General features: G+C 54.4%; 4 protein-coding genes across 4 annotated transcripts; 3 read left to right on the top strand and 1 right to left on the bottom strand.

Moving 5' to 3' along the window:
• Positions 1-2,414: 2,414 nt before the first annotated feature.
• On the top strand, positions 2,415-4,190 carry VC83_06095 (uncharacterized protein). Its single transcript, XM_024469701.1, has one exon. The coding sequence runs from the start codon at positions 2,952-2,954 to the stop codon at positions 3,309-3,311; it is 360 nt and encodes a 119-aa protein (XP_024324214.1). The 5' UTR covers positions 2,415-2,951; the 3' UTR covers positions 3,312-4,190.
• Positions 4,182-6,035, top strand: VC83_06096 (uncharacterized protein; the record flags this gene model as incomplete). Its single annotated transcript, XM_024469702.1, has 6 exons — positions 4,182-4,542; positions 4,599-4,729; positions 4,785-4,842; positions 4,942-5,066; positions 5,695-5,995; positions 6,025-6,035. Exons 1-6 carry the CDS (start codon positions 4,377-4,379, stop codon positions 6,033-6,035), a joined length of 792 nt encoding a protein of 263 aa, XP_024324215.1. The 5' UTR covers positions 4,182-4,376.
• A 20-nt stretch (positions 6,036-6,055) lies between these two features.
• Positions 6,056-12,990, bottom strand: FAS1 (beta subunit of fatty acid synthetase). The gene is made up of 3 exons (XM_024469703.1): positions 12,737-12,990; positions 7,386-12,606; positions 6,056-7,329 (listed from the first exon to the last, which is right to left on the bottom strand). The coding sequence occupies exons 2-3, from the start codon at positions 12,574-12,576 to the stop codon at positions 6,212-6,214; spliced, it is 6,309 nt and encodes a 2,102-aa protein (XP_024324216.1). The 5' UTR covers positions 12,577-12,606; positions 12,737-12,990; the 3' UTR covers positions 6,056-6,211.
• Positions 12,991-13,982: 992 nt separating this feature from the next.
• FAS2 (3-oxoacyl-[acyl-carrier-protein] synthase) lies at positions 13,983-20,324 on the top strand. The gene is made up of 3 exons (XM_024469704.1): positions 13,983-14,905; positions 14,964-19,930; positions 19,991-20,324. Exons 1-3 carry the CDS (start codon positions 14,389-14,391, stop codon positions 20,099-20,101), a joined length of 5,595 nt encoding a protein of 1,864 aa, XP_024324207.1. The 5' UTR covers positions 13,983-14,388; the 3' UTR covers positions 20,102-20,324.
• The last annotated feature ends 4 nt before the right edge of the window (positions 20,325-20,328 follow it).

Raw genomic sequence — 20,328 nt, forward strand, 5'->3', positions numbered from 1 at the left:
TTCCCTCCCATGGTGGAGTGTGTCTCTCCTCCCTTCTGGGGAGTGATAAGTCGGTGGGGGTGTCTTTTCTCCCCTTCTGGGGAGCGACAGTCAAGTGGGTGTGTCTCTCCCCTCTTCCACGGATTGAACCTCTGGTTCGAGCAAACCTCCGGTTCGAGGTCTCCGGAGAACCTTCGCCTCTTCGGGCCTCCTTTTCGGATCCCTTTTTCGAGTCCATACCCATGGACTCCTTCCAACCCGGAACCGAGGGCGGGAGACGCCATCTCACCCAATACGGGTTGGGACTGGTCCTACAACCGTCCCATGGTCGTCTCCCACCATCCCCAAGATGGGGGATCTGGCTCTAGGACTCGGAACAAACGGTCCCTTTCTTAAGGACACCTTTTCGGACGGACCCCCCGTTTCCGGATCTTTTTTTCGGGCCTCTTTTTCGGACACCTTCTCGGACTGCCCCATCGGTTCGGTGTGGCCGTACCCATGGGCCTTCACCGATCGAGGACTCGAGGGTGGGAGAGACCAGCACCAACCCATGTGTAGGCTGGTCCTACAACCTCCATGGTTGGTGCGTCTCTCCCGCCTTTAACCGCCTCGTTTTCGACCGGAGCGGGACTCTGGTCGGTATCCAGGAGTGTGCCGTCCTCCGGATATGTCCATTGGAGGCCGAGCAAGAGGCAAATGACCGGTCAGGCTGGGGGTGGACATGGAAAAGAGCGGAGGGGGAAGTGAGGAAGAGAGGCTGGTGGCAACCCCAAAGGGCTGCCACCAGACAATTTCAGCCGCAGCTTCGGCCGCCACGGCGGCGCTGCCGGCGGGAGTATTTTCGGCCCCAAGGGCGGGCGAAAGGACGGCAGGGGCAGCCTGGCGAATGTTCGCTGGGGCGAGGGGGCGCGGATGGAGGCTCCGACGGGGTTGAGGGAGGTAAGGGAGGTGGGGGGGTGGGGGTGGCACCATAGAGGGGTGGCCATAATGTGTCGGAGGTACGAAGGAGAGTGTGGGGAGTGTAGATGTCGGGTGGTTTTGAGAGGAATATGGGACAGTTTGATGCGTGGGTGGGAGCTGTCCGACAAGCTCTCCACTGAGCTGTCTAAAGAGTCCTCCGTTCTCTCCATTCCCGCCGCGGCAGCCCCAACGCCCGAGCCACGCGGAATAGGGAGGATATTGACGGGGCAGGGTGCACGAGTAGGGTAGAACTTTCTGTACTGTACGCGCGAGAATGTGATTATGAGACTTCATTTTCACTGGTTTTGCGGAAATGTAAATGTGAATGTGAATAATAAAACTGCAATGATATGATACTTGAACTGAATTGAATTAAATTGAAATCTAGACATATTGATGATGAAATTGCGGGGGTTTTATCTCCATTGGCTTGGGGTGGAAGACTGGAGACGACGACGGACGTCGTTGAGCAGATGGGTGATTATGTAATCAGAGATTTTGATCACGTGGTTATTCCTCTCAACATCGAGGCTTGGAGATGGGTTGGAGGATGATTTACGCTGGAGACGAAGAGTTTACTCTTTGATTTTTTGGTTGATCATTTGTTGCCGTGACGAGGGCGATGTTGAAGGCGTCGTTGGAGGCGTCGTTGGAGGCGTCGTTGGAGTCACCAAGGCAGCATCATGGGGACAAGCTGACAGAACAATCAAGTCACGGCAACAACACCATCCCTCATATCACGATTCTGCACGACGACAGCCAAGCCAACTTCACAGTGAGCAGTGAGGATCGTGGGATAAACAAGTATATCGAGGAGAGCGTATAGTGTGTACAGTATCACTCCAACAAAACGAATCGGCGGCACAACACGCCTTATCTCACCAGGCAGCGCGATAAGACATTATCGTGGTTACCTTGGTGGGTGCTGTCCCCTTTTCCCCTTGAAACCGACCGCCCTCGGCTGGGGGGCCCGTCAGTCGTCGGCTTCGTCAACAAAGGGGCGTACGGCACGTCATGGAGGCAGATGAGGTGTTTGATTCAAGAGGATGGGATGGGGAGGGGGAATGCAAAAACCGTCCGTAGTCATGGGGTGATAGAACCACGTTCCCCACGATAGGCTGAGAAATGATCGGTATCGGTATCGGTATCGGCGTGGAATAGCCGCGTACCTAGTGTTGTGTGTGCCTACTTCTCTACCTCGGGGAGGAAGGAGACGGACTTGGTATCCTATCCAACTTCTATCGACCTGATTATACGCTCCTCAAACTCCTATATATACACATTTCCTCATCGTTATCCCTCTTGCCAAGCTTCTATCGTTGTTATTTCCATTTGTTACTCTTACCTCATTTGCCCCATCCCCCATCCCCCATCCCCACCACACAGCCACACGCCATATCACACCGACGCTCACAACACAAACAAAGACACGCCCTTCCTTTGACCTGACTCACGCCGTAATTTACTCCAGTGAGCTCATCTCCCTCTCCGTTACATCGGTCTTGCACCAATCTAACGGCTTCCTTTGTCATCCAGAACCGAGGACGAGGCATACTCAGCACGTTTGACGTTTAACGTTTGACGCCGTGCCAGTGACTCAACTCTGTCAACCACCACCATCACTTACGGGTCGAAAGGCTTCATAAGACACGGCACATCTCGAACGTTCGACTGATTTCGACAAGTTCCTTCAATACCACCTCTTCCCTCATATCAACACAAATACTTCACACCAAACCACAACAACCAACAAAAACAATGACCGACCAAACCACCACCACCATCACAGACCCAACCCACTCCGACCTCCGCGCCCCCTCCGTCCCCCCCGCCGCGCCCACGCCCAAGCCGAGAAATGGAAACACACCACCCAAACCATCCCCGTCCACTGGACATCCAGCTCCACCTCCCCCGCCACCACCTCCACCACCCCCATCCCACGCCCCCAAAAACAACCACGCATCGCACGCGGCCCGATCCCAAGCCGGGGAACAGCCCTAGCGCACGCCTGGATGGAATGCGCTGATACCTCGTGCGCCAACCGAGAGGGGGACTTGGAGGCGATGTATGATGGTGTGGGACTACCCCCGGGCGTGCCGGTGGGGGATGAGGCGGTGTTTTATACGTTCAATAACTCGTCGCCTGCTAGCTCGCTTGGGCTGGATGGGTTGGTGGATAAGGCGGAGCTGCATTTTAGGGAGAGGGAGACGGAGAGGATTGTTAGGGCGGAGTATGAGGTGCTTGATGGGGAGGGGGAGAGGGTGAGGAGGAGGAAGGGGAAGGGGAGTGTGGAGGGGGAGGTGGAGGTGGAGGTTGAGGTGGAGGTGGAGGTTGTGGAGGGTGAGGTTGGGGGGGATTGGGAGGCGATTTAGTGGCGCTGAGATCAGTTGAGGAGGTGCTGCGTGGAGGCGGCCCTGAAGGTGATTCCAACAGCGATGAAGCTCGTGCTTGTTGCGATCATCTTCCTCTTCTTCGGCTGAACATTCTTTTTCCTCACTGTTTTTCCACATTCACCTCACTTCACTTCTCGACTCTCTCTCACCTTATACCGACACCTTTATTCCAGCGCTTTTCACCTTTTTTCAACAACTTTTCACATTTTGCGTTCACCAAGCTTACTCATCCCCCCCCCCCACCCCCCGCAAATGGATCGGGGTTGAGAAGGACAGCCTGACTCACGCATTCGCATTGTACGACGATGGCGACGACGTTATAGATAAAGATAACACCTCGAGCTTACTCGTCCCAGCCTCGCGGCTAAGGGGGACGAGAAGGATGGCTTGTGGCGTTTCTCCAGATGGATCTGATTTTGGTTTTCTTGGGAGGGCTTCGAGCTTACTCGTCCATGGATGGACTGAGAAGGATGGCTTGGGCGTTTTTTTTATGCTTTGGTTTTCGGAGCTGGATACTTTCTAGGGAGGAATTTGTAGGACGGGTAGATAGATAAGGGGAGGGGATTGGGGTAGTTCTATACCTAGTTACTCTTCTCTCCTGCCTTTCTATGCCGCTGTATTGCGGGGTGGGTGGGAAGTAAGGATTACCACTATGAATTTTGCCTGGAATGACCAGTACTAGTGGTATGACTTTTCCTACTGTAGACACAGCCTCTAGGATAGTAATAGACGTACGGTTTTCAGGGCTTGGAGTATAGAGCTCCTTTGCTGTTCGTGGTAACTTTGATGGAATAACTATGCCATCAAAGCCGGCGATTGTAGAAAATTCTTCCACAAGAAGCCTTCCATAAAACGGACATGAATATTTCCTATAAAACGCGATGGTAGTCTATGAAATGTAGAAAATAGAAACTCTACATTGACACCCAACATATATCCTTCCAATTGTCAACATGCTCTTCCCCAAACTCAGTGCTGCGGCACTCCTCCTTGCCCCCGTCGCCCTCGCTGCCCCAACAACAGAGGTCTCATGCGCCCGCTGCGATGAAGTTGCGCATGGTTTCGCCTCTCTCAATGGCGGAACCACGGGAGGGCAAGGCGGCCGCACCGTCACAGTCACTAACTTACTCATGCCGATCTGGTGAAGTATGCGGCTATGGAAGAGCCATTGATTATTCGCGTCGATGGGGTGTTGACTTCCGAACCCAAGGTAACCATCTTCAATCCCACAAGAGATATCAAATTGATATACTGACACCCTGACAGTTTGCGAGAATGGCAGACGGATTGATCTGCGGAAGGACACAGACTACGTGACTGTATCAAATAACCTCCTTTCCGAGCACAACAAGGCCTTCGGAATTGGCTGGACCGAGAATGTGATCGCCAAAATGACTGTAAGTTCCCTTCTTCCCTTCCAAGATAAAAAAAATCACATACTAACACCTTCAGATCAACGACAACTTCTTCAACTCAACCAACCAACGCGGCCCCAGCGCTGACAACCTCAGTACTGCCACATGTTCAACAACTACCACCTAAACACCACCTCCTACGGCAACTACGTCCGCGGCCACGCCAGCTCCTCGTCGAGAACTGGTACTACAAGAACGTCAACAACCCCGTCGTCGCCGATCCAAACGCATCGATCAGAGCAACTGGCTCAAGTTCAAGGATTGCACTGGGGAGAGGCATTTGGATAATGATGATGATGATGATGATGATGATGATAGGGTATGGGGACGTGCTATGCTAGGGGTTTATGTACAGAGTATAACCTTAGAGAGCATTTCTTGCTTGTGTTGCGCGGCCGTGAGGCCTTTTGACTGAGTGCCTTCCCCGCCAGTTGGGATGGTGTCAGTGTAGTCAGAGGAGGGTATACCCTCGAAGTTTCTCCTGAGAGGGTGCAGTTGACTAGAGGGTCTGTTGTGTGAAACCACTATGGAAGTGGTTAGAGGCATATGGATGTGAACAGCAAGAGAGTATTTGATGCTAGGAAGTTCTACGAATATGCTTTGAAGGATCCTTATGATCTCCCGACTACGATTCCTCCATTCGTTGGCCCGGCCCCGGATATTGGCATTTAGTGGGAAAGGTTGGAATGAATGGAGACTTTCATGATTGCTTAGACTAGGTTAAGCTGCGAAGTTATGCATATTTAGCTATGAAATAACATCATCAGATTTTCAAACGTTGTTTGATGGGTGCTGGAATGAAGAGGACAGTTGGTGACGACCATGTGGCTCAACAGGGCGAGATTATATATCATTGCAAGCTTAGTGTGATGTTTTTCATAACCTGAAACTCAGCAAGTCCATACTTGCTACCTCCCTTTCCTAGCCCACTTCCCTTAATTCCCCAGAAATTGTTTGAGGGTGCTCGGGCTCACGAGATTCGGGCTGAGAAAGCTGAGCTTCAAGCCCACAAGCTCGCAGCCATAGAAGCCCGCGTAGCCCGCAAAGCTATAACCCGGGCCCGGAATCAGCTTAAGAGAGCTGGAATTGAGGCCCCGAGGGAAGAGCGCGCCCGGAAGAAGATGTTGACCCAATTATACGAAGAGGGTCTCCCAGTTCCTCCGGAGTTCGAGCTTCCAATTCCGGACCCAGAAGCCCCCATTTCTCAACCCCGCATCTCGCTTCCTCCAACCTTGAGCGAAGAGAAAAGTTTGGTCACGACGATTAATGCAATTCAGTATCAAGTTAAACACTGTAAATTATTTTTAAACCATTCATTTATTCATCCCTTTCTACATTAAAAACAACCACGCTTCTCTACAGATATATAAAAAACTTCCCTCACTTCCTCTCCTCCCCTCCCCCAAAAAGTCATCCGCAAAAACCTGCGTACTCACTCATCTATCTAATCCCCCCACACACACACTACGACGCATCCGTCTCCATCCCCTCCGCCTGCACATGCTCGAAGCTACTCTCACTCCCCGCCCTCCCCACATCCTGATAACTCTCCCAATTCGCAAGCACATCCTTAATCTTCGGGCTATTCGTCAGACGATACACATCCTCAAAGTACTCCTTCGTAATCTCAAACGGCCTCGCGGTGACATTAGGGATGTACTTCCCAATCAACTTACTCGGATCAATCGTCGTCTTGTTGATCTTCTTCAGCAGGAAAGAGCGGAAGGGTTTGACGCCCGAGCGCAGGAAGGTGGAGTGGAAGGGCACGTCGATGCCCTTGAGCGGGATGGTGGCGAAACCGCGTTGGAGGTCCAGGGGCTTGGGCTTGGTTTCGGTCTGGCGCGCGCATTCGCGGATGATCTCCACCAAATGCGCCTTCACGTCCTCGATGCTGAGGATTTCCATCAAGGCTTGGATATCGATCTTCTGCGCCTTGAGGTAATTCGTGACGCCCGTCAGAGTATCCAGCGCCCGCAGATCTCCAGCGCAGACATACTGCATATTCGCGATATTGTAGTTCACAATCTCGAGCAACCACTTCGTCTCCTCGGCGATATTCTCCACGACGTATTGCAGCGCCTGCTCATTGAAGGTCTTGCTAATACGCGACGGGTTCACAGCGCACATGGAGTAATTCGAACGCCCCGACGCGTCGCGCTCGACGGCGACTTGCATGGTGAGACCTCTGTAGAAGACGACGGAGACGAGGGACTCGATGGGCATGACATCAGCGAGGGCAGCCAGGGCGGAGTACTCGCCCAGGGAGTGACCGGCGAAGCTGCTGTCGCGCTGGACGAGGCCCTTCGAGAGCATGTCTTCGAAGCTGGCTTTCTCCATCAGGGTCAGGGCGGGCTGGGTGAATTGGGTGGCGGAGAGGAGGCCGGTGGGGGAGCGGTAGGTGTACGAGGTGGTGTTCTCGTCGACTTCTTTGAAGATCTTCTCCGACTTGGTGGTGCCATCCGAGGCGACGGTCTCGAAGGTCATGGCCATGTAGTTCTGGCGGATGGCCTTTCCGCGGGGGCCACCAAAGTGGATGGTCAGCTCCTTGGGGTTGTTCTTGACGATGTTGGTGATAGCAAAGCCTGGTATCCGTTAGTTAACTGCATCAAGCTACAGAATCGAATTAAAAAAAACTCACCATAAGTATCCATGAAATGCTTATCAGCCCGATCCCAAACCTCCTTCGCAACAGGGCTGCTAGCATAAAGCTCCATACCCATACCCTGCTCCTGCGATCCCTGTCCAGTGAAGACATACGACGAGACGGGCTGTTCCACCTCCGCCTCACCAAGAAGAACCTTCTCCTCCGTCACCTTGTTGCTCGCCTCAACCTTGATGATCTTGCGACCAGCAACCATACCAACATGCTGCAGTCTAACCTCAATATCATCGTTAGGGAGGACCATGCCGACAAGCGAAGCGTGGAAGCTCCTCACGCGACCGATGTGGTTCTCAGCCGCCCAGGTCTCAACAAGACTGCGCACGGCAGCACTGGAGTACATGCCGTGGGTGATGGTACCGGGAAGGTTAGCGTAGCTGGCAAAGACGCGGGAAACGTGGATGGGGTTGAAGTCACCCGAGACACGAGCGTAGGTCTCATTCGACGCAGGGGCTCTGAGCTGCAGCGGCGCCTTGCCGTTGAGCGGGATGGCATTCTCGAAGTTGATGGGCTGCTCAATGGAGGAGCCGTGGCGCTGGAGGTAGTCGATGACTGGGTTACCGTGGGAGGCACCGGCCTCGTAGTCCACAGTGGCGATCTGGATGATCTCCTTGGTCGGGAGCTCGAGGAGGACTTGTCCCCTGGTCTCGACGCTGCCGAAGACGGTCTTGTTCTTGAAGCGGTAGTAACTCTGCAGACGGAAAGTAAGGGTCTGGCCGAGGAGATCCATATCGGTCTCCTCAACGTTGAACCACTCCTTGGAGCGCAGCACAGCCACATCCTTGCTGGACGCCAGGTGCAACTGCATGGGCACCTCCGTCTTGCGCTGGAACGTGTTCTTGAAATCGGTGTAGGCACCGCGGTACAGGAACTGCGAAGTGACCTCCATAACAGCCTTGCCCTCGCGGGTAATCGTGCCCATAACCTCAACCATCTTGCCAGAATCCTGGTTGATAACAGCATTGATCTGCGCCGTCGTCGCGACCTCATCGCCCTCCTTCAACGGATCGGCACCAGGAAGCATGCGGAAGCCGTTGGAGAGATGGACAAGCTTGAGCAGGTCACCATCGATCGTGCGTGGGAAGATGGGCTTGGTAATGGCCTTCCAGCCAACGACAATCGCGAAGTCCATAGGAGCATAGACCTCCTTGCCTGGTCTAGACACGAAAGCCTCGCCCTTGTTGCCGACGGCATGGACGAAGTCATTGATGGCCTCGCCGGTGACAGTAGCGCATCCACCGTCAAACTCGCCAGTAACAGATGCGTCCAAGTCGAGCTTCTCGTTACCGAACCACGCCTTCCAGTAGAACTCCTTGATGCGGTCGTTGCGGTCCTCCATAACCTCGTGTATTGGGGCATAGCCGGCCTCTGGGTGGTACCTGAACTTCAGCTCGAGGTCAACTGGCTCTCCGAGAGCTGTGGTGTCCTTGGTGATGTTGACGGCAATCTTGTTGCTTCCCTCGAGCTTGACCTCGATGACCTGGACGTAGTGGTTGGGTCTTGGCTGCTCCTTGACAGTGATGACAGTCTTGGCTGGGTCATTCGGGTAGAGGACTTCGACGAACAATCCACGGACTGGCGTGAGAATGCGCTTCATCGGGTTGGTCTGGAACTTCTGCCCCTGGACGAATATCTCAGAGGTGAAGAGAGCATGTCTCCACGAACGCTTGGATCCGGCGAGAAGCGTGAGCCAGGCATCCAATGACGGCAGGGTAGCCGGTGGGGACGAAGACAGACGGTATGTGGTCCTCTCGGCGTCCTGGTTGACAATCAGGCCCTCAAACTCAGCCTCGGCATCGGACTCGACGAGCTTGCCGCCGAAGTACTCAGTGACCGGAATGGCAGACTCATCGCCGTTGTAGATATCCTTAGTCAAGCCCTTGATGTGGGCGTTGTGGACACCATCAAGAATATCCTTGATGGGCTCGTCGACAATCTTGGAGTACTTCACGGCAGTTGGGCCTTGCAAGATACAAGTCCTGCCAACATCCTGGCCAATGACGGCCTCAAGATCCTCAGATTGCCACAGCGAATCCTTCTTGAAGAAGAACTCGAAGTTCTCGTCGAGGACGGGGACGAAGGTAGTTGGCTTCTGGCCGCGGCGCTGGCAGAGAAGGAGGAAGAACTGGACATCCTGGGCGTTGATAAGCTGAGTCTCAGCCTCAGGGTAAGCCTCAAGAATCCTCTCCAAAGTCGCGTATGGCTCGTTGAGCTCAGTGTAGCTCTGTAGCAGCGAGGGGTTACCCTTGCCCTTGGTAAAGCGCTCCTCAACACGGTAGATGAAATCTCCCGTGAGTTTGGTGTAAGATTTATCAATCCAGCGCGCCTCATGCTTGACGTAAAGCAGATCAACCAAGCGGCGAACAACCTCACCATAAGTCATATCCTCGAGATCGACCGTCTCGCCAGCCTTGTTGCGACCGAACCAGACCTTCTGGAAGTCGTCGTTGAGCTTCTTGATGATGTACGCACGGTTCTTCTTCAGCTCCGGAACGCGCTTCTCCTTGGGCAGGCTGAAGATCTTCTGGTCCATCTCGGCCCAGAACTTGACACCGCGGGTGGCGAGCTTGTGGATCGGCTCGCCCATCTCGGAGCGGACGGTGATGACACCACCAGCTGGGCCCTTGTAGGTCTTCTCCCAGTGGCTGTCCTCCACGCCCTCTGCCTCGGTGATCGCCTTCTTGGCATTCTTGCTGGTGTGAGCCTCCTTGGACGTCATCACGCGGCTGCCGAAAAGGCATCCGTCGAAGGGCATGGCCGGGTAGCCAAAGTTGGAAGACCAGGTACCGGTGATGTAAGGGTAGGTATCATCAGCACCACCGAAGCCGCTGCCAGCGACGAGAATGAGGTTATCGCATCTGCGGATTCTACCGTACATTTGCAGGATTGGCTGATGGAAGTCCTCGAAGGAGTGATGACCACCACCGCGTCCACCGGTCCACTGCATCATAACAGGGAAGGTTGGGTTGGCCTTGGCGATGTTGATGACGGACTGGATGCCATCAATGGATCCTGGCTTGAACGAGATGTGCTTCAGGCCGAGAGTCTCAATGTACTCCTGTGCGACCTCGATGGATGGGACACCAGCACCGATAGTGAGACCCTCGATCGGAACTCCTTGTGTGCGGAGTTGGCCAAGGAGAGGGATCTGCCACTGCATAGCGCGGGGGTTGACGTAGATGAGGTTGACTGTGATTCCACGTCCTGCGGGGATGGCATTCTCGATCTTGGCCAGGGCTTCGGTCATGGTCGTGGCGTTGTAGTATCCACCACCGGCAAGTTCAACTTGGTAACCAGCATTCATGGTTGCGGCAACAAAGTCCCAAGGCACTGTGCAGGGGGTCATACCAGCCACCATCACGGGAGGAACTCCTAGAAGTCTGCTCATCTTCGTGTCGACGTAGGTCTGGCCACTAGTTGTCTTGATAAGACAAGGACCGTGCTCTTTGAGCCAGTCAACAGCGTACTTGACAGCGTGCTCCTCATCACGGTCGAAGAGCTCTGGCTTGTAACCAACTTCCGGCACGGTACCGGCAATAGTGCCAGCCAGAATGACGCGGACGCCAGTTCCATCCTTGTTGCGGCTGGTCAATACACCAAGGCCGGATATACCGCCTGGGCCAAAGTCAAGGACGTGGGTGGCTTGCGGGAAGACAGTAGCCTTCTCCCAGTTGACTGGCTCTTGAGTAATCAGGCGAACAAGGGTTGGCACAATGTTACCCTCGATCCCTTCCCTAAGGTCCTTGCCAGTGGTGGTGTCAAAAACGGGGATACCCAAATCCTTGCTCGAGATGACAACGCTCTTCAAGTCCTCGTCGATGTTGCTGGTCGCGCTCGAGAGATACTTGCTGTGGAATGGGGCGGTAATTGGCAGGAAGCGGTTCACAAATCTGACCTTGCGTTCCGTGAAGGGAATTCTAGTCTGATCTAACCCAGTAGGAGCCTTGACTTTACGGAGCTGGAGGTTCAGACCATAGAGCGAGAGAGGAGGTCCCGTGACGACGAGGTTTCGGGCGCTGTTGACGAGCGAGATCGAGATGTGACGGTCTTCGGGAAGGTACTGGTTGGTGGCGTCGATGTGCTCCTGGATCTGCTCTCTTGAAAGATCACGGATGCTCAACATGGGCGTGGGCATGCCCTCGCCATTCTCTTCCGAGTCTTGCAGCACATTTGGTGCCAGGGAAGTTATCGGGTAGGTCTGCTGGCTGCGAGAGCCAATCCAGAAAAGGATGGTGAGAGACTGGGTGGCAATCTTATCAAACGACTCCCAGCTGTCGGCCGCCGAGGTAGCAGCAGCAAGGACAACGCCCTGAGAGTGTCCGGTGGTACCGCTGAGCTTCTCGCGGAATGCGCCTGGGGTGAGACCAAGGGTCTTGCATGCAACACTGTAGTGCGCAAGCTGGACAAGACCAATAAGTGGGAAGCTGACTGGCGCAGAGACGAGGTAGTCGACATCTGGGGTCGACTCTGGGTGGCGCAGCCAGGTCATGATATCCAGACCCTTGACGTACAGCTTCTCGGCCTTGGGGTCGCGAGAGAGGGTCAGGAGCAGCTCAGCCGACGAAGTAATGAGTTCGCCAATGAAAGACTGGTAGGTGGTGTAAAGTTCCCTGAGCTCATCGAAGTACTCCTCGATGTTTCCCTGTCCACCGAAGACAGAGTAGATCTTGGCTGTGCCCTCGCTGGCGGCTCTCAGGAGCGCAGACTCGTGCGATCTGATCGGTCGGTTGCTCGCGGCGCGCGCGGCATAGTATCCCCGCACGGTCTCCAGCTTCTTCTGGTCGATGCCGGGAATTACACCGCTCAAGGCGTGGACATCGTTGCCCCTCAGGAAGGCGCGCTCGAACTCGTTGAGGACGAGCTTGAGGACCTCTTCGTATGACCCCTGCGCATCGTCCTCTCCAGACTCGACCTCTGCGGCGATGAAGCTCAGGTATCGCGCCACGAGCTCTGCTGCCGAGGAGGGCTCGTCATCCTGTGCGAGTTCGTCTGTTGGCTCCGGGAGAGAGGCGAGGAACTGGTCCTTGATCTGGGAGGCGTGGAAGTGGAGGTTTGTGGGAATTAGGAAGGAGTGCTCGAGGGATCCATGTGTGAGGGTGAGGGGTCGGAGAGAGGATGACGATCGTGGAGTCGAAACGCCAGTCTGGGGTCCGGTGGACGTTCCCAGCATGTTGGTATAAAGGAGGTTGCGGTAGGAAGTCTGTAGTGGGAGGCAGAGGCAGGTTAGAAAAATTCATTGGTCCAGTGAGCATGGAGAGGCTGAAGTGAAGACAGCTTCGAACACAATTCACGTCTCTCCACCTCCTACTACAAAGCACTGGGCAACGCACCTTGTTCTCGAGATTCCAGATACTCAGTTAAGAGCAGGAATGCCTTCTTATCACGGAAGAGAGGATGGGGGGGTTGAGCTCGGAGTCGATGATTAAGGGGTCAATTTGCGGGATCTGTATTAAAAGAGAAATAGGGTAAATGGTAAATTGGCTTCAAGCAGCAGCACGACGTAGAATGAGCGGAGTAGAAGAAGGTATATGAGCTCTGAGATGCGGGATAGTAGAGTTGTGTTTGTAGTAGAGGTGAGGAAGTAGGAGAGAGGGGGGGGGGGGGGGGGCAGGAAATCTGAGGAGGTACTCACTCCGTACGTACAAATGTTCTGGCTGGTAGGGAGCTCAACAAGGCCTCGCCAAAACCCGACTAGGGCGGTAGACTAGCGTTCCGATGGGGATCCAACGCAAATGCAGGCGCAGGCTGGTTGCCGTAGCGAGGATGGTACGAGGATGGTACGAGGATGGTACGAGGATGATGAGGATGGTACGTACTTGATAGCAGGGGTGTGTAGCCGTCGATGCGGGCCAATGCGGCAATGTGGGCCAATGAGGGGAGTTGAATCTGAGGACACTAGCTTGATCGACGTTAGCGTCCACAACAGTTTTTGAAGTTGGAGTACTCCGTATGTATCGAGGAAAGTGGTCACGTGGTGATAAGTAGGGCATGAGGCATCTTATCCACTATATTGTTGTGGTAACTATATACTATATTGTCGGATCAAATTAGTCAGTTCAGTCAGTATAGTATAATTCAGTCCGTCAGTTCAGTCCGTCAGTTCAGTCCGTCAGTTCAGTCAGTCAGTTCAGTCAGTCAGTTCAGTCAGTCAGTTCAGTCAGTCAGTTCAGTCAGTCAGTTCAGTCAGTCAGTTCAGTCAGTATAGTATAATTCAGTCAGTCAGTTCACTCAGTCACTTCAGTCAGTCAGTTCACTCAGTATGGTATAATTCAGTAATCCGATACATTCTCGTGCTCAACCTTTTGTCTCCTCTGCCGCGTACTACTCATGTACTCTTAGCATACGTATGCACCACAACCCAGTAAACCACCACTCTAACAGTGACTTGTTCATGACCTCTCCCACCCCTCAAAATCCTCCCAGGCTACACTCTCACAACGCACGCGCCCCATCCACACCAAATCCCTCCACCCCCCCACCCCCCCCCCAACCCAAATCAGGGTTAGCGCCTTCTCTGTGTTGAGACCATAGACCCAACTTTTTTGTTGCCTGCAATTGCTCCCGTCTGTGCATCGACGATTCCCAACGACGACCTCCCTCTCCCCCCGCAACTTCCATTGGAAATCAACCTTTCTATCCTCTCTTCCCCTCCCCCCGCTCTCCCGAAGCTCCTTATTCTCCTTCGTCGGGTCCCCAATTCACAAACTATCAATCTATAATCATCATCAATCACTTCTCTATTTCTTGCCGTACCCTTCTTGCCCTCGTCGAGCTTCAAATCCCCCCCTTACGTTGGTTGTAATCATACCCATTCTTCACAGACAAGCCATTCATACAGTTCCTGCAATTTACGAAACACCAACCACCAAGACAAACCTCGCCGTGGATCCTATTCACGGACTCTCCAACAAGCAATCCTCCACCCGATAACCACTCACCTACTTCACCATCATAGTCTTCGGACGTTAAATACCCACTCGCCATGCGTCCCGAAGTCGAGCAGGAGCTCGCCCACACGCTCCTCGTGGAGCTGCTGGCATACCAATTCGCGTCGCCCGTGCGCTGGATCGAGACACAAGATGTCATTCTTGCCGACAAGTTGACCGAGAGGATTGTCGAGATCGGTCCCGCAGATACCCTTGGTGTGATGGCGAAGAGGACGCTGGCCTCCAAGTACCAGGCTCACGATGCCGCCAAGTCTGTGCAGAGACAGATTCTCTGCTATAACAAGGACGCGAAGGAGATCTACTACGATGTTGACCCAGTGGAGGAGGAGCCAGAGGCAGCTGCGTCGAGCGATGCGCCTGCTGCTGCTGCCCCTGCTGCTGGCGCCGCCCCTGTCGCTGCTGCTGCACCTGCCGCAAGTGCAGGACCAGCGGCACAAGTCCCAGATGCCCCCGTTGGCGCCCTGGAGATTGTCAGGTCTCTTATCGCACAGAAGCTGAAGAAGCCGTTTACGGAGGTTCCTTTGAGCAAGGCTATCAAGGATCTTGTTGGAGGTATGCATGTTCATTCATTTCAGAGTCTGTGTTACAGCGGCTAACAATTCATCAATAGGCAAATCGACTCTCCAAAACGAAATATTAGGTGACTTGGGCAAGGAGTTTGGCTCGACACCCGAGAAGCCCGAAGATATCCCCTTGGACGAGCTTTCACAATCCATGCAGGCTACATTCAACGGCCAACTTGGAAAGCAGTCACTATCTCTTATCGCCAGGTTAATTTCATCAAAGATGCCTGGTGGCTTCAATATCACATCCGCTAGGAAATATCTCGAGACGAGGTGGTGTCTTGGTCCGGGGCGCCAGGACGGTGTCCTCCTGCTGGCGCTTACTATGGAGCCCTCGGCACGTCTCGGGGCGGAGGCCGACGCCAAAGCGTTCCTCGACGAGGTATCAAATAAATATGCGACAAATGCTGGGATCAGCCTTTCCGCACCTGTCGCTGCTGCGGGCGGTGGTGGTGGCGGCGGAATGATGATGGACCCTGCTGCGATTGACGCACTGACCAAGGACCAGCGCGCGCTGTTCAAGCAACAACTTGAGCTGTTCGCGAGGTACTTGAAGATCGATTTACGGGCGGGCGACAAGTCCTTTGTTGGCGCTCAGAAGTCGGAGGCTGCTCTGCAGTCACAGCTCGACTTGTGGAATGTAGAGCACGGAGAGGCATACGCGGCTGGTATTGAGCCCGTCTTCACATCGCTGAAGGCTAGAGTTTATGATTCATCTTGGAATTGGGCTCGTCAAGATGCGCTTCTCATGTTCTACGATATCATTTTCGGCCGCCTCAAGGCTGTCGATCGTGAGATTGTTAGCCAGTGTATCCGAATCATGAACCGTGCGAACCCAACGCTCATCGACTTCATGCAGTATCACATCGACCACTGCCCGGCAGACCGAGGAGAGACTTACCAGCTCGCCAAGGAGCTTGGACAGCAGCTTATTGAGAACTGCAAGGATGTTCTCAACACGCCTCCTATGTACAAGGACGTGTCTGTTCCTACCGGTCCCCACACTACAGTCGACGCCCGTGGCAATCTCGAGTACAGCGAGATTCCAAGAACGAGCGTGCGCAAGCTGGAGCACTATGTCAAGGACATGGCCGATGGAGGAAAGATCTCCGAGTACGGAAACCGAACCAAGGTCCAGCACGATCTTGGCAAGATCTACAAGCTCATCAAGCAGCAGAACAAGCTGTCTAAGGAATCTCAACTTCAGATCAAGACTCTGTACAGCGATGTCATCCGTTCCCTGGCCATGAGCGAGGGTCAAATTATGCCCAAGGAGACCAAGGGCAGTGTCAGCGGCATCAAGAAGCCCGTCAAGCAAGGAAAGGTCGAGACTATCCCATTCTTGCACTTAAAGAGAAAGGATGAGCATGGATGGGAGTACAGCAAGAAGCTTACCGGTCTTTATATCAATGGCCTGGAGGATGCCGCGAAGAACGGCCTCTCCTTCCAGGGAAAGAATGCGCTTATGACTGGTGCAGGTGCTGGCTCCATTGGTGCTGAGGTCCTCCAGGGCTTCATCAGCGGTGGTGGTAAGGTCGTTGTCACGACTAGCCGCTTTTCCCGTGAAGTCACAGAGTACTACCAGGCCATGTACGCACGCTACGGATCCAGGGGCTCTCAGCTCATCGTTGTTCCTTTCAACCAAGGAAGCAAGCAAGATGTTGACGCTCTGGTTGACTACATCTACAACCCCAAGGATGGTCTTGGATGGGATCTTGACTTCGTTATTCCCTTCGCTGCTATCCCGGAGAACGGACGTGAGATCGACAGTATCGACTCGAAGTCTGAGCTTGCTCACCGTATCATGCTTACCAACGTGCTCCGTCTCCTTGGTGCCGTCAAGAAGGAGAAGGCCGACCGCGGATACGAGACTCGCCCGGCACAAGTTATCCTGCCATTGTCTCCCAACCACGGTACCTTCGGTAACGATGGTCTGTACTCCGAGTCCAAGCTGGGTCTCGAGACCCTCTTCAACCGCTGGCACTCTGAGAACTGGGGTAACTTCCTCACCATCTGCGGTGCAGTTATTGGATGGACTCGTGGCACTGGCCTTATGGGTGCTAACAACATCACTGCTGAGGGCGTTGAGGCTTACGGTGTTCGCACCTTCTCGCAAACCGAGATGGCCTTCAACCTGTTGGGTCTCCTGACTCCTCCTATGGTCGACCTTTGCCAGTCTGAGCCTGTCTTCGCCGATCTTAACGGTGGACTCCAGTTCATCCCACGTCTAAAGGACGTCATGACCAACCTCCGCAAGGATATCATGGATACCAGCGAGGTTCGCCGTGCCGTCAGCAAGGAGACAGCTCTTGAGAACAAGATCGTCAACGGTGAGAAGAGCGAGGCTCTGTACCAGAAGGTTACCATTGAGCCCCGCGCCAACATCAAGTTCGACTTCCCCAACCTGCCAGACTGGGAGAAGGATATCAAGCCTCTCAACGAGAACCTCAAGGGCATGGTCGACCTCGAGAAGGTTGTCGTTGTCACTGGTTTTGCTGAGGTCGGTCCTTGGGGTAACTCGAGGACTCGCTGGGAGATGGAGGCTTATGGCCAGTTCTCCCTCGAGGGATGCATTGAGATGGCCTGGATTATGGGTCTTATCAAGAACCACAACGGTCTGATCAAGGGCAAGCAGTACGCCGGATGGGTTGATGCTAAGACTGGCGAGCCGGTTGATGATAAGGATGTCAAGCCAAAGTACGAGGCACACATCCTTGAGCACGCCGGTATCCGTCTTATCGAGCCAGAGATGTTCGACGGGTACGACCCCAACAAGAAGGAGCTCCTCCAGGAGGTTGTCATTGAGGAGGATCTTGAGCCATTTGAGACTTCCAAGGAGAATGCGAATGAGTTCAAGCTCAAGCATGAGGACAAGGTTGAGATCTTTGAGATCAAGGAGTCTGGCGAATACACTGTCCGCCTAAAGAAGGGCGCAAGCCTGTTGGTTCCCAAGGCTCTTCGCTTCGACCGCATCGTTGCCGGCCAGATTCCACTTGGCTGGGACGCGACCAAGTACGGTATCCCTGACGACATCGTCGCACAAGTTAACCCAGTTACTCTTTGGGTTCTTGTATGCACGGTTGAATCTCTCCTGGCCTCTGGTATCACCGACCCGTACGAGTTCTACAAGTACGTCCACATCTCCGAGGTCGGTAACTGTATCGGTTCCGGTATTGGTGGCGCAACAGCTCTCAGGGGCATGTACAAGGATCGCTACTTGGACCTGCCGATCCAGAAGGATATTCTCCAGGAGTCTTTCATCAACACGATGAGTGCCTGGGTTAACATGTTGATCCTGTCGTCAACTGGACCAATCAAGACCCCATCAGGTGCCTGCGCCACTGCCGTCGAGTCTCTGGATATCGGTTACGAGACCATCATCGAGGGCAAGGCCCGCGTCTGCTTCGTCGGTGGATTCGATGACTTCACCGAGGAAGGCTCGTACGAGTTCGCCAACATGAAGGCCACCAGCAACGGCGTGGACGAGCTCGCCCACGGTCGCACTCCCGCCGAGATGTCTCGCCCAGCAACCACCACCAGAAACGGCTTCATGGAGTCCCAGGGTGCCGGTATGCAGCTCATCATGACCGCCAAGCTGGCCCTCGACATGGGTGTACCCATCTACGGTATCCTCGGCATGACCGCCACTGCCACCGACAAGATCGGCCGCTCCATCCCAGCTCCCGGCCAAGGTGTCCTCACCACCGCCCGCGAGTCCGCCGGCGCCTTCCCATCCCCCCTCCTCGACATCAAGTACCGTAGACGCCAGATCGAGCTCCGCAAGAAGCAGATCGTCCAATGGCAAGAATCCGAGCTCGAGTACCTCCACGAGGAGGTCGCAGCCATGAAGGCCCAGAGCGCTGGCGACTTCAACGAGGCCGTCTACACCAGCGAGCGCACAGACCACATCGAGCGCGAAGCAGCCCGCCAAGTCCGCGACGTCCTCGACCAGCTCGGCAACAGCTTCTGGAAGAAGGACCCTACCATAGCGCCTATCCGCGGTGCCCTCGCCACTTGGGGTCTCACCATCGACGATCTCGACGTCGCCTCCTTCCACGGCACCTCGACCGTCGCGAACGACAAGAATGAGTCCAAGACCATCTGCCAGCAGCTCGAGCACCTCGGCCGCAAGAAGGGCAACGCCCTCCTCGGTATCTTCCAGAAATTCCTTACTGGCCACCCCAAGGGCGCTGCTGGTGGCTGGATGATGAACGGCGCGCTGCAAGTCCTCAACACCGGTCTCGTCCCCGGTAACCGCAATGCAGATAACATCGATCAGGTCATGGAGCAGTTCGACTTCATCGTCTACCCCAGCAAGAGCATCCAAACCGACGGCATCAAGGCCTTCTCCGTGACCTCATTCGGCTTCGGGCAGAAGGGCGCGCAGGCTATTGGTATCCACCCTAAATACCTCTTCGCGACGCTCGATGAGGAGACGTTCGCTACGTACCGTGGCAAGCTAGAGGCCAGGCAGAAGAAGGCGTATAGGTACTTCCATAATGGGCTTATCAACAACTCTATCTTCGTCGCGAAGACCCATGCGCCGTACACGGATGAGCAGATGCCGGATGTCTTCCTCAACCCTAACGCTAGGGTGTCGGTTGATAAGAAGACCGCCGGACTTACCTACTCCCCCAACTTCGCCGCTGAAGCCGTAGCCGCCGCCCGCGCAGCCAAGGCGCCCAAGCCTGCCACCACATCAAGCAAAGAAGCCACCAAACTGGTCGTGGAGAAACTGGCCAAGAGCACCGCTGCCCCAGGCACAAAGGTCGGCGTCGACGTCGAGGATGTGTCGGCTATCAACATCGATAACTCCACCTTCGTAGAGCGCAACTTCACGGATGAGGAGGCGCGGTATTGTCGCGCTGCTGCGGATCCGCAGGCGAGTTTTGCGGGGAGGTGGAGCGCGAAGGAGGCGGTTTTTAAGAGTTTGGGGGTGCCGAGCCGGGGGGGGGGGGCGGAGTTGAAGAGTATTGAGGTTTTGGCGGGGGAGGGGGGGGTGTTGGTTGTTCATGTGAGTATTCAAGACTGTTTGACAAGGTGTGATGTGAATGGTGTGCTGACTTGGAAATAGTTACATGGTGATGCGGCGACTGCTGCCAAGAAGGCGGGTGTTAGGGAGGTGAGTGTTTCGATCTCGCATTCGGCGAGTCAGGCTGTTGCGATTGCGGTGTCGACTTTTTAAGTCAGCTGTAGGGGGTGTGGGGTGTATATATAAGATCTAGGATCGAGACTACCTGTTTCGTTTTCCTCTCCTGTTACGGATTGGCTGCGGGCAGGGCAGGTTTGTTTTTCGTGTGTGGATAATAAAGGATAGAAAGAAGAGGCCGACGAAAGGAGGTCGGGGTAATCACAAGATTGGGAGGAAGTATATTATTATAGTAGTGTTGGGATAGAATATGGATGGGTTAT

The sequence above is a fragment of the Pseudogymnoascus destructans genome (genome assembly GCF_001641265.1).
Source record: "Pseudogymnoascus destructans isolate 20631-21 unplaced genomic scaffold scaffold_10, whole genome shotgun sequence".
Taxonomy (NCBI): domain Eukaryota; kingdom Fungi; phylum Ascomycota; class Leotiomycetes; order Thelebolales; family Thelebolaceae; genus Pseudogymnoascus; species Pseudogymnoascus destructans.